The sequence below is a fragment of the Stenella coeruleoalba genome, assembly GCF_951394435.1.
Source record: "Stenella coeruleoalba genome assembly, chromosome: 16".
NCBI classification, from domain to species: domain Eukaryota; kingdom Metazoa; phylum Chordata; class Mammalia; order Artiodactyla; family Delphinidae; genus Stenella; species Stenella coeruleoalba.
This window is the reverse complement of record NC_137162.1, coordinates 6,590,729-6,603,624: the sequence shown is the minus strand read 5'-3', so window position 1 is coordinate 6,603,624 and position 12,896 is coordinate 6,590,729. Positions and strand designations below refer to the sequence as shown.

At 47.7% G+C, this 12,896-nt stretch overlaps 2 protein-coding genes across 6 annotated transcripts in view; one reads left to right on the top strand and one right to left on the bottom strand.

Annotated features, from left to right (window-relative positions):
• Nucleotides 1-453, bottom strand: part of UROS (uroporphyrinogen III synthase) — a 34,381-nt gene extending 33,928 nt beyond the window's left edge. For all 5 annotated transcript variants that reach the window (XR_013824236.1, XM_079899881.1, XM_079899880.1 and 2 more), the window contains exon 1: nucleotides 57-453. The gene's annotated coding sequence lies outside the window, so the exon portion shown is untranslated. The remainder of the gene's footprint in view (nucleotides 1-56) is intronic.
• An 88-nt stretch (nucleotides 454-541) lies between these two features.
• Nucleotides 542-12,843, top strand: BCCIP (BRCA2 and CDKN1A interacting protein; the record flags this gene model as incomplete). The annotated part of the gene is made up of 7 exons (XM_079899879.1): nucleotides 542-724; nucleotides 3,840-3,914; nucleotides 5,024-5,104; nucleotides 8,835-8,924; nucleotides 9,683-9,870; nucleotides 11,342-11,516; nucleotides 12,673-12,843. Exons 1-7 carry the CDS (start codon nucleotides 578-580, stop codon nucleotides 12,841-12,843), a joined length of 927 nt encoding a protein of 308 aa, XP_079756005.1. The 5' UTR covers nucleotides 542-577.
• Between the last annotated feature and the right edge of the window lie 53 nt (nucleotides 12,844-12,896).

Genomic DNA, 12,896 nt, shown 5'->3' with positions numbered 1-12,896 from the left:
GCTGGCCCCTGCGGAACGCCGCGTAGTCGTCGGTACCGCGCGCGGGCGACACCTACCTCGTCTGGCTGGTGAGGCACTCGGCAGGCGCCCAGTCGGGGGCGGAATCGCACGGTTCCCACCAGCAGGCAGTGAGGCTGCGGGAGCTACCAGCCGGGAGGGCGGCACCCTCACCGCGTGGCCGGCGCTGCCATGGCGACGGCCCTCCCCGGGCCCCAAGCACCAGCACTTGCACCAGGGGTCGTGGAGCCCCGGCCTCGCTCAGCTGGAGCTCACGCATGCGCACCGACACCCAGGAACCCCCCTGATACCTGGCGGAGATGGGTCGAACCACTGCGCGAAGGGGAGAGAGAACCTTGGAAAGGCTGAGAATGGATGGAAGGAGGAAGAAAAGGCCAAGATAGGACCCCAGATTGACTTGACTCTTAGGTATCAAGGCCGTGGAATCCACCAGGGGCAGTGGGGTTGACGCCGACCCCGCTCCGAGGTTCTTCGTGACCTTCTACCCCCTCCGCTTGTAATGGGTGGGCCCGGAAGGGCGGGCTCATGGAAGTTGCGCAGGCGCAGTGGGGCCGGCAGCATGGCGTCCAGGCCCAAGCGGCGTGCCTTGGACGGCGGGTTTTCGGTTCCGCGCGATGAGGACGAGGATGATGAACTCGAGGATGAGGACGAAGACAACGAAGACAGTGACGAAGAGGAGGATGAAGACGACGAGGTCGTCAATGAGGTGAGAAACACGCGCGACCCCGGTTTGGCTTATGTCTGAGAAAAAAGTTTCCAACAACCAAAGCCATGTGAGTGTGTGAGCTGCTTGGAGTAGCGACTTCCCCGTACCTGAGGGTCCTTAAGCAGAAACTGGAGGTGAGAAAAGGTTCTCACTCAGGTTCCACTTCGGTCTTTTACATATTGCAGCCACAGAAAGTTATTTTTATAAGTCCTGTCCCGGCCGGGTGCGTGGGCCCTCCCACCGCCGCAACGGCACCGTCCTCGGTGGCCTTTTTTAGTTCTCAGGCTAAAGCCCCAAATCCTTCTGGGCCGCCGGGGGCCCCGAGTTCATCCTCTGCCCTCCCCACGCAGCTCCCCGCCGGGTTAGCGGTGCCCGCCTCCCTCATGGCGGCCGCCTTCCCGTTTCTCGAAGGCCAGCCTCCTTCTCCTCTCTGCGCGCTGCGTTTTTCCTGCAGTGTTTTCCCTTCCTTGGTCAGATCTCAACTAAGCTGTCTTTTCTGCCCCTCAGACCAAGTCCTGGTGATATGTTCTGCTAGAACTGGCTCCTACCGTAGAGCCTGGCATTAGAGGTAGTTAACACTTGTTGAATGAATAATTAGGATGGAAAGGTCCTGAAGACCCCGGAATGGCTAATAGGTAGCCCTGAACTTAACACCCGCCGGGCAGAGTTGGTAATTTATGCCCCTGATCCTAATCTTTGCCATTTCTCTAAATGTTACCTGAAAACTGGGTTCACCTCGTAAGCACAACCAAGCTGAAGATTAGAAGGAGGAAGGATTTCTTACTTGCAGCAAAAGTAAGGAGAACACCGGGGGTCTTTCCCCAAGCAGTGTCTCCCCCAAACAGCAGCGCTGCTGTTTTAAGCTAAGGGTACGTGCATATTCATGAGGGGGCTTGAGCAGAGGCGAATTCAGCATAAAATTGGGGCAAAGGTCAACGGAGTCCAAGCTTTAGCTGACTGAAGTCTGGAGGGTCAGCATCATTGTTCGGTCCTCCACCTGGGTGGGGGCCTTAGTTCCTGCAGAACTCAGGTATTACGGATATCATTTGAGGAGGAGCTAGGACTCTCTTATGTCAAGAAAGCCATTCCTGGTTCTTTTTCTCAGGGACCCTCTAACGTATCTGCTTACATAAATGGTTGCCAAATTCACCAGCTGCTCAAATCCAAAACCCGAAAGTTAACTGTAATTCCTTCCTTTTCCTCATCCCGCATCAGTAAATTCTGTTGCCTTTACCTTCAGTATCCAGACGTTTCTCATCAGTGATTCTGCAACGGGCAAAGTCCACCCTTCCACCATCTCTTGCCTGGACTTTTGTAGTAACTTTTAACTGGCATGCCTTTTCCCGTTCTTGTTCCCCTACAATCTCTCCTCCACCCACAGCAGAAAGATCTTTTAAAAATGTAGGTCTACGGACTTCCCTGGCTGTGCAGTGGTTAAGATTCCTCGCGCTTCCATTGCAGGGGGCATGGGTTTGATCCCTGGTCTGGGAACTAAGATCCTGCGTGCCGCACTGCGCGGCCAAAAAGAAAAAATGTAGATCTGTTCTCACTTCCCTGCTCTGACCGCTCCAATGGCTTCCCATTTCATTTGTATGAAAATCCAAAGTCCTCATGGTTATTGGACAGAGAGACAGCTAATATGGTGGGATCAGAATAAGGAAGAGGGTGATGGGGGAATAAAGTCAGAGATAAACATGAGCAGGGCAAGCATGGGTGCAGGATTAGTGCTGTGATTGTGGTGTGGTATATAATATATTTTCCGTGGAACAGAGCTTTCCCTTACAAAGCAGCTCTTTACTTTGGCCCCTTGCCTTAAATGCGGTCTCACTGTTTTTTATTTAGATCTTTAACTGGCTTTTGCTAACTTCGGGTTATAGAACTCAGCGCTTCTTGCGTTAACATGGATAATCTATCAGTTTGCCAGTGGTTGGAAATTTGTGTAGTAACCATCACTGATGATAGTGTAAGAAAATAGGCACTTACATATACTGCTGGTGGGACTATAAATTGATGCACCCTTTTTGGAGGGCCATTTGACAACATCAGAACTTTAAAATGTGTATAAATCCTCTGATTCAGTAATTCTGCTTGTGAGAATTTACCCTCCAGCAATAATAGTAATACTAATAATACATGATTTAGGATCCTCAAGGACTGATCTTATTTAGCACTTAAAAGCCTTTAAGTTTTTTTTTTTTGGAGTGAAGTAATCCTTACATTTATTTATGGAATATTTCAGTGGCATTGCGTCTTAGAGTCTGTTATTGTTGTTTTACAGAGATAGATCAGGGAGCCTCCCTACACACACCTTTCAGTTACTTGTACTCACCATATTTCCTCCTGCCTCAGGGCCTTCGTCTGTGCTGTGCCAGGAATTCTCTTTACTGGTCCTAGGTTCCCAGCTCAAGTGTCTCTTTTCTAAGGGAAGCCTTGCCTGAATTTCCAACCTCCTATTTCTTAAGCTGTTATAGCACCATTCACCTGTGTTTTGTAGCATGCATAGTTGTAAGCCTATATTTATTTCCATGACTATTTCCTTAATGTCGGTATTCCCACCTAAACCATAAGCTCCAGCAGGGCATGATCGTTCATGTCTACTTTGCTCACCTTTTCATCTTGAGTGCCTGGCACTGTGCTTGGTACAGAAGGGTTACTCAGTAAATTCTTGCCCAGTGAATGAAGCGTGGCCTCAAATCCATGGGCTGAATCAAGCTCTAGGCAATGCCAAGGACTTTTGAAGTGATTTTGTTCTTTGCTCACTCTTACTGCAGTCAGGTAAATAATAATTTCTCATTCGCTTTATCCAGAACAGACTTTCTCAACATCAAAACTAGGTCACTCTGAATGCGTTGTTCTTCTCAGGCTTTTCTTTCAAATGAGGAGATGGTGTGAAGGTGCTTTGTCATCTGTGCAGATGGCAGTCTTGGCAATGTTTGCTTATTTTGAAGCCTAGGCAGTTATAGTTCTTTCGGTAACATTTTCTTCTTCTTGTCCTTTTTCTGGCATGTTCCATAGATGGAGATAGAGCCAAAAAGAATGAGGTGGGGAGGGAACATAATGCCTGAATTATCTTAGTGAGTTGTGTATGCTGACCTATTTTGTGTGTCATTTACAGGAAGTGAATATTGAATTCGAAGCTTATTCTATCTCAGATAACGATTACGACGGAATTAAGAAATTACTGCAGCAGGTATTGTCTTTTATTCATTACACACGGATTTGCTCTTCTAAGAAATTCCAGGCCATTCGATATAAGTTCTGTCAGATTTCATTTTTTCTGTTTTAGAATTCCCATTCCTACCCTCTCCACTTTGCCTGGAAGGAAGAATTGTTTTCTTTTCCAGGGCTAACTCCCCTATTTGTGCCTCTGCTCCCAGACCCCTTCCTTTGATTAAAATATTTAAGTATTCTGTGTTCTAAAGTACTCTCCCTTTCATATTTTAATTACTTGAGCTATTCTGTTTTTCTCTAATTCATTTCTAAGCTTTGTGGGGTTAAAGGAATTCTCACATAATGGCCCTGTCACTGATTCCACCATCTGGTGCCACAAGCAGCAGGCTTGCTGCTTCTCCGTATTCCTTTACCCCACATAAGATGGCTTTGGTTCGCCACCCTTCAGAGCCTCCGGTGTCCAGTCCACCCTCCTCCCCTCTCTTCTCCTCCCTGTCCGCTCCTCTCCCCAAGACCCCCTGTATTACCACCGGCTCTGCCTCGTCTCAAATTTCTGTTCCTTGACTGCTTTGATTTGCTCCGGCTTTTCTTTCCTCTTGGGATTGCTTTTCTGGGTCATCTTCCTGGTCAAATCATTGAAATTTCATTATTTTTATTTGAATATGGAAATTAGAAGTTTTATTAGAAATCATACTTTGGTTTTTTTTTTTTAGGTTTTTTTTTAATAGATTTATTTTTATTTATTTATTTACTTTTGGCTATGTTGGGTCTTCGTTGCTGCGTGCAGGCTTTCTTTAGTTGCGGCGAGTGGGGGCTACTCTTCATTGCAGTGCGCGGGCTTCTCATTGCGGTGGCTTCTCGTTGAGGAGAGCGGGCTCTAGGTGTGCAGGCTTCAGTAGTTGTGGATCTCGAGCTCAGTAGTTGTTGCACACGGGCTCAGTAGTTGTGGCTCACAGGCTCAGTAGTTGTGGCGCACAGGCTTAGCTGCTCCGTGGCATGTGGGATCTTCCCGGACCAGGGCTCGAACCCATGTCCCCTGCACTGGCAGGTGGATTCGTAACCACTCTGCCACCAGGGAAGTCCCATACTTTGGTTTTAATTTAAAATATATTTTTTTTCTCCTCTTAGCTTTTCCTAAAAGCTCCTGTGAACACTGCAGAACTAACAGATCTCTTAATTCAACAGAACCATATCGGGAGTGTGATTAAGGTAAGCAGGACAGTTGTGTTTATTCTGATTAAATTAGTTCTTTATCCTAAGTTCCTCCTGTTTTATAGCAAGTAGGCCAGAAACTCAAATTGGAAAGTATTACTGGTTAGAAGGCCATCTCAGCAATTCAGGGTTATTAAATGCAGTGATCTAGGTTGTGGCAGCGGATAGGGAGAGAAGTGGGCTGATTCAGAAGATATTGGGGAGGTGAAATACGACGGGGCTTAATGAATGGTTGGGTCTGAGAGTGAGTGCAAAAGGAGTTGAGGATGATACCCTAGTGTCTGGCTGGAGAACCAAGGTAGCAAGCATGGAAGAGGATCAGGTTAAGAGGGGAACACGAGCTTGGATTTGTACATTTTGCGTTTGATTTGCCTGTGATACATGCAAGTGAGATGTTGCGCAGCAGCTGGAGACTGGGGCGTTTTCAGCACATAAATGGTCACTGAAGTTGTGGGAGTAGTTGAAGTTGTCCAGGGAGGGCAGGGACAGAGTCTGGTCATAACAGCGTTAGTTGGGGGGGATGAGCTAAATGGCAGAACCTGCCAGGGAGACTCAGGAGTGACAGGAGAGGGAAAAGGGGGAAAGCCTTGAGTGGTGTCATGCAAAGCAGGGGGTGGCACTTGGAGGAGGAGGGTGCAGGCCTGGGACGAATCCCGCCTCTGCGTGTACTCTCCGCTGGCTCTACGTTTCTTCTGCTGCCTGACAGACTGCCCTGCAGCTTCGAGTCGGGACAGCAACAGTACTCTGGCCCATGACTCTGCACTTTGGACAGAGCTCAGTGAGGACAGCTCGTATTCGCTCCGGGAACATTAGCTGCAGAGGCTCAGCGCGGGGCTGGCGGATTTCCTTGCAAGATGGTTCACTCCTGTGTCTCTGTTGGGAGCCCAGCTGGAACCATGGGCCTCAGTCTCTGTAGTGTGGGCCTCCCTACCCAAGAGAGCCAGGCAGAAGTGCAGAGCATCTTATGTTACCGGGTGATTTCCACCATTCATTTGATCAGCAGACGTGATGGCCTGTGCAGATCCAAGGGGAGGGCACGTGGATCGCCCCCCTCAGTGGGAGGAGTGTCTAGGTCACTTTGTCAGAAGAGAATGTGGGACAGAAAAAATAGCTTCAGCCTTCTGTGGAAAATGCAGTCTGCACGGTGACCTTCATCTTTCTCCACGGGCATCTCTGATGATGAGGATGAGGATGGTGCCTGCTTCGTAGGTGTGGGGGGGTGGTGAACGAGAGAAGATGCTTAGAACAGCATCTGGTGCACGGCTTGTACTCTGTATGCGTAACTGTCCCCGTTGAAGTCTTTTTTTCTATTCCCAGCACCTATCGTCTAGCTTATTGTAAAAAAGCAAAATAACTCCACCTCGGTCTAAGGTTCCATCCACTCAAACGACCTCACCTTCAGCCATCTCACTTGGTTTTCAAAGCCAAAATTCTTGAAAGATATTTTGCATTTGATTTCCACCTCCTCTCCTAAACACCTTAATCTGGCTTTTACCCCCAACACTCTCCCGATGTCCTGAAACTGATGGGATCACCAACATCTTCATTACTAAATACAACAGACGCTTTTCAGACCTGCTGCCAACATTCAGAACCTGTAGCACACAACGTCAGGAAGATGAGAGGGTGACACCTCGGTAGCGCGGTGGGGAGAAGCAGCTGCCTGCTCTGTGACCAGACACACGTGAGCTCTAGCTGATTAGTGTCCCGAGACCTGATGCATACCGATGAGAAGCAGTTGCTTTTATTTTTGAAAAAGCTTATTCTCTAGTCGGGGGATTCAGCCTTTCATCGGATAATTACACAAATAAGTCTAAATTACAATTATGGCTTCCTTGGCTTCCACAGAGACACCTGCGGTGTCCCAGGGACCCAGGCTTCTTGTTCCTAGGACAGGGACTGCCAGAGCCTTCTCTGGAGGCTTTGGAACTGGGGGGATTTGGACTCTTCTAGAGAAGGCGATTCCGAGGGAAGGGGAGGTGGGCTGGGGACTGCGTGTGCGTGGCTGGCGCGAGGCTGGAGTCTCAGGGCCCGGGTGTCGTGCAGCGGGTTGCTCAGAACTCGGCTGCCAGGAAGAATTGTGTTGAGTGAAGAGGCCCGGGAGAGGGAAGGAGTGGGCTGGGAGGGGCAGGCCTCGGGCCAGGCCGGGGCGGGGCGGCGGGTGGTGGTGGGGGAGACGGGGGCGGGGCCCGCGCCACGGAGCAGCGGCGGCCGGCGGGGCGCGCCTGGCAGCCTGTCCAGGGGGAGGAAGGCCGAGTGGGTTCCGGGGTGCTCGTTGCTTTTCATCGACGGGGGGTTTGGGAGTCTCAGGGCTTCACACTGGGGGGCCTTCTTCCTGCCCCGGCTTTCCGTCCGTCAGCACCACGCAAGTTTTGCCACGGTGGCTGGGGGTCCTCTGACGTGCACGGAGGCTGCCGTGCTGCTCTCGGAGGATCAGGGCGGGTCCACGCAGTACGTTCTTCTGCGCTCCTCTCCCCTCTCCTCCAAGAGCCGACGTGCCCTTGGTCCTCTCGCCGGGACTGCGTCAGTCTTTCCTGAGGTGCCTCGGCGCCCTGATGCGTTGCTGAGCTCGAGGCCTCTCTCCCGCGTCTGGCAGCCGCTCTGGCGGTGACCCAGGCCTTCGGGGCCTCGCCGCAGCCGCCCCCCCTTCGTGTTCCCGCACCGCCAGCTTCAGTGGAAGTGTTCTGCTGTGAAGCCTGGTTGCCCCTTCGCCTGAGGCCCCCTCCGTGGCACCGTCAGCTTGGATCCGGGAGCCGCGTTCTCCCTCGCCGGCCTCCGGGGAGCCCAGGCCCCTCGCGCAGCTCTGTCTGCTTCGATTTCCGCCCCACGGGCAGGCTCCGCTCCGCTCTCTGTTCCTGCCCTGAGGCCCCGGCCACCGGGGGGCGCTCTGGCGCTGCCGACCGCACCTGGCTGAGCCCGTGGTGCTGGTGCGCTTCGCACAGAACAAGTTCAGGGACAGACGGGCCGTCCTGGGTCCCTGCTGTCCTTCGGTGGAAGAGCAGCAGCCTCATTTTATTTCATTCATTCAGCGCTTGTTCCCCAAGGACTTAGTCTGGCCTGGCTCTGTGCTGGGGGCCGGGGATGCTGCCAGAGGAGTTTACAGCTGGGACGAGCAAACAACCAACAGGTAAAAGAAAATGTGGACTATGTGTTGAGTCGAGTACAGCTGAGCCAGGAAGTTCAAGGTGGAGTCAAGCATCTCACTCTTAGTTCTGTTTTCTCGATTCCTCATTTCCTCTCTTGCCCTCATTTTCTTCTCTCCTACCCGTGCACACGGAGGCATTGCTCCCCTTCCCCAGTGGTGGGGACCGGCCGGTGGTCAGGAAGCATGCGTTTTAGGTGAGACAGTGTGGTGGACACACAGAGAAACAAGGCTGGGCTGGCTCCAGCCAGACCGCTTAGAAAACAGACTAAAATGGTTTCCTTCATGAGGTCTTATCTGTTCTGGATTTATAAGACATTGAGGAAAATGTCTTAAGAGTCTAGTAAAAAGAAATTTAGAGCAGAAGATCATCCAGAATGTAAGAAGAGGACAGAATCAAGGGAGGTAAAGTGATGTGAACAAGACCACACAATTTTAGCCCACGGTGCTTTTCTGAGGTGATGACAGTAAAACAAAGTTATCGTTTGAAAAGTGGAAAGATAAACGAGGCCTGGATTCCAAGACTTGGTGTTGCACTTCTTTCCAACCAAATATAAAGTTAATTTTTTTTTCTTTTTAAAATAGCAAACGGATGTTTCAGAAGACAGCGATGACGATGTGGATGAAGATGGGATTTTTGGCTTCATAAGCCTTTTAAATTTAACTGAAAGGAAGGTGGGTTTCCCTGACTGGCATCAGAATAGTTATTCCTTAGGCCAAACCCTCAGGAGTTAATTTTATTTAATGCATGATAAAAGTATCTTTTATATCAGACCATGATATTAACTATAAATATGTGTGCTCTTGTGAAATCTTATTGTAATCCTTTTCTCAGTATGAAGGTGTTTTTGTTTTCCTTTGAATACTCTGTACCCAGTTAAAGTCATTTACTGCCTGTGGTATAGAGAATTGTCACCTGGCTTTTCAGGAATGGGTGTCCCGATGTTGGTGTTGACACAGGAGGTGTTTTGCTGTCTCTGCAGCTGTTTTGATTTCTGAAGTTGAGGACACTTACTGACATTTATCTGTATTTTCATTCGTTACTTTTTATTGACTCATTGATGAGTTCTAATAAACAACCAGCAGCTTCCCCTCCTTAGAATAAGATGCAGGCTATACTTTATCGTAATTTTTAATTGAACTTTTCCAGTTACTTCCATTTGTCTTTATGAGATGGATTAGAATTTCCATCCCAGCATGTCTGAGTGTTAGTGTAACCTTCTCTGACCCTTGATTATGGGATGGTAAATAACCAGGTGTAGTTACTTTAGAGAAATACTTATGCAATCAACACTGACGACATACAAGGTTTTAAAGGTGTTGGCAGAAAACTGCCCTTACCTGTAAGATAAAAAGTGATAGCTCTCACTTTGGAGTTTTCTCCTGTAAGTGATGGCCTGTAACAAAAAGTGAGCCTTCTCTTTGCTTTCTAGGGTACCCCGTTTGCTGAACAAATTAAAGAGTTTATTTTACGCCTCTGCGAGAAGAACTGTGAAAAGAGTATGGTTGAACAGCTGGACAAGCTTTTCAATGACGCCACCAGGCCTGTGGGCTTTCTGCTGAGTGAAAGATTCATTAACATTCCTGCACAGATAGCGCTGCCCATGCACCAGCAGCTTCAGTAAGACACTTTGGAAGATGCCTCTGAACGGTAGTTCTTTCCCCAATGTGGGAAATGTGCTCTCCCCACAGTGAGAAATGTGCTTCAAATGGCATGTTTTGGTATAGAAAGAGTTCTGCCCTTGGTTTAAGCATGAGTGGTGAGAGTGCCTGTGAGATGCATGCATTATTAATAATTGGCCTTTTAAAAGAGTTTTAATTACTTAGGAATATTGTGAGAGTAGGCTTAATAATCTTAGAGATTTAAATGGTATAAAAATTGTTGAGTTTCATATAGACTTTTTACCTCCATTTGACTAAAGCTTTTAACCCTCTTCACAGATAGATTTCTGTAACACAAATAAAATGTTGAATAATTACAACAATAACAAACAGTACAACTCCTAAATTCCACTGGGATATTTTATGACTAATGCAACCATGGTCCTGATACTGCATCTCTGGCTTCTCAGGGTTTGTTATTTTGTTTTTTAATTCAGGAGTTTTAAATTTACAAGAATATTTTAAATGTAAGAAGGGCTAAGAATTGGCATCGCCTGTGCTTTGAAATAGAGGAGGATAAAATTACAGGCAGGCCTCCAGGCTTTACGGAATATTATTTCTCAGAGGTCACGGCACTTCTTTGTGATCTCCCTGGAAATAGTTGGCGCGAATGTAACTACAGTCTGAAGGCCTTTCGGTTTCCCATTTTTCCTTCAGAGACGCATCGCTTTTTAGTTTTACTCTCATACCCTCAGCTGATACTCACATTGTACTTCTGGGGCCTAAGCGTGTTTTGTTTTGCGTTGTCTTTTTTCTGATCAGCTGGAGCTCATGTCTGTTTGGTTTCAGGAGAGCGTGATCTGCTTTCTCCTGATCCTCTATTGAAGAAAGCTGCAGAGGGTTGTTCTGAGTTTCTTTACATTTTTGTTTAGTTAGATGCACAGGGTTATTGTATGATTTAAAGAAAGGAAGAAAAGAATTAAAGGCTTCATTGCTATCTCATTGACTGTGGTAGTTTGGGGCATCTGTCTGGCCATTCCTGCAGGAGGTCAGAAATGAGTCCCAGACGTGGTGATTGGAGATTGTAGTGGTCACATGCTGTAATGGCATTGGTCATGGCCATGTGCCTTTGTGTGCTTCAGTTAAATGTTTGTTGTTTTAGAAAATCCAGATTCTTAGGTATTTTTAACAGAGCAGTGACGTGTGAACTTGAGATTCCTGTTAGTTGCTGTGTATCCACAGCTCAGAGCATAATCTGAGAGTCATCGTACCATTTATTATAAAAGGTGCTGCCACAGTCAATTGAATGTGCACCTGGCTACATAAAGGAAACCCACTGCTTTAGAAGCATCCAGATCTAACGTCTGTCCATTAAGCCTGCGTCCCAGCAGAGCCCAGAGGAGAGGCCTCACCAGTTTTCTCTGTGCTCTGGCTTGTTGATGGGTCTCGCCTCACCCATCAGCCAAGCCTTGTGTGTGTGTGCCTCGCAGGAAAGAACTAGCAGAGGCGCACAAAACTAACAAGCCATGTGGAAAGTGTTCCTTCTACCTTCTGATTAGCAAGACGTTCGTGGAAGCAGGAAAAAGCAATTCCAAAAAGACACTGAGCAGCCAAAAGAGAGAGGAGTTAATGTTTGCGAATGCAGAAGAAGAATTTTTCTATGAGGTAAGCCCGTCGTGTTCCATCTCTTTGTTTAGATGTAAATAAGGATTTTCTTGATGATAATCAGGATTTATTGCTCTCCCATTTTATGTCAAAGTCCTTCTGTTTTTAAACTTCTGTATCTACAGCAGCTAGGAGCTAGTACACAGTGAGAGTGGGGAGGAGGTGATTACCGTGCTGACGACATGCTTACCGTGAGATCTTTATTCTCAAACCGCTCTGGGAGGCGAACATCAGCCTGTGTGCACAGATGGGGGACGTTGAGTCCAAGGGAGCTTGGAGCCACTATCTGGTCGGTGTGGAGGACGGGGTGGACCCTGCTCTCCCGGTGCTGGCTCATGTGCCGCCCTGTGCCCTTAGTCCTGGAGGCCACCCCATTGGTGGGATTTCTAGCACTTTCTCCCTGTAAAAGCCTGTGCTGTGACGGACAACCAGATACCAGAGCATGTTACTTTCTTATGCTGCCTTCCTCTCAAAAATGTTAAATACATCTCTGAGGAGGACATATTTTCCTGGATTGGATGATATCACTTATTTTAAGGTGTCCACTAAAGACTAAAGCACTATACATTCAGCTCTGCCCTTGTTTTTCAGGAAGTAAATAAGTGAAAATTAAATTTTTAAAAATGTGTGCCTCAGCACTGCAGGCAGACCATGTCAGGGACGTGTGTAACGGTGTTTTAAGATGGGCTGGTTACGCGGACCTGCCTGTCTTCACACAACAGCTTTATGCTGAGGAAGCAGCTGGGACAGTGGGTAAGACCAGCATTTAAAGATGATTCTTCTCATTAACTGTCAAATTTTATGAGTCTTAATTTCACTTGTGTATCATGTGATTATTTTGAGAATCAAACGAGATCATGAATATGAGCGACTTCAGAATTGTAAACAGTAGTAGTGTTAGTATTACTTAGCTGCTTGTTCCCCTCTTAGAAATGGAACACTTCTATCCATACTCCTCATGTAAGTTAGAAATCTATTTGGTGAGTGTTTTATAACGTCTGCCTGACTGTCCCATTTGAGCTTCCTTGATTCTGTGTTTTGCTTCCTTTAGCTGTCAGTCTTATTACATATGCCAAACATAGTATTTTTTGTTATCAATTAAGTGAGTTTTGCCTTTAGCTTGTCTGAACTTTAAATTTATGGTTCTTTGGTTTAGAAGGCAATCCTGAAGTTCAACTACTCAGTGCAGGAGGAGAGCGACACGTGTCTGGGAGGCCGATGGTCCTTTGATGATGTACCAATGAAGCCCCTGCGAACTGTGATGTTAATTCCAAGCGACAAAATGAATGAAATCATGGATAAACTGAAGGAACATCTATCTGTCTAACCCATTTCCCATGGACAGTGGTGGGCTTGTTTTTGTAAAAATTACCAGAAGAC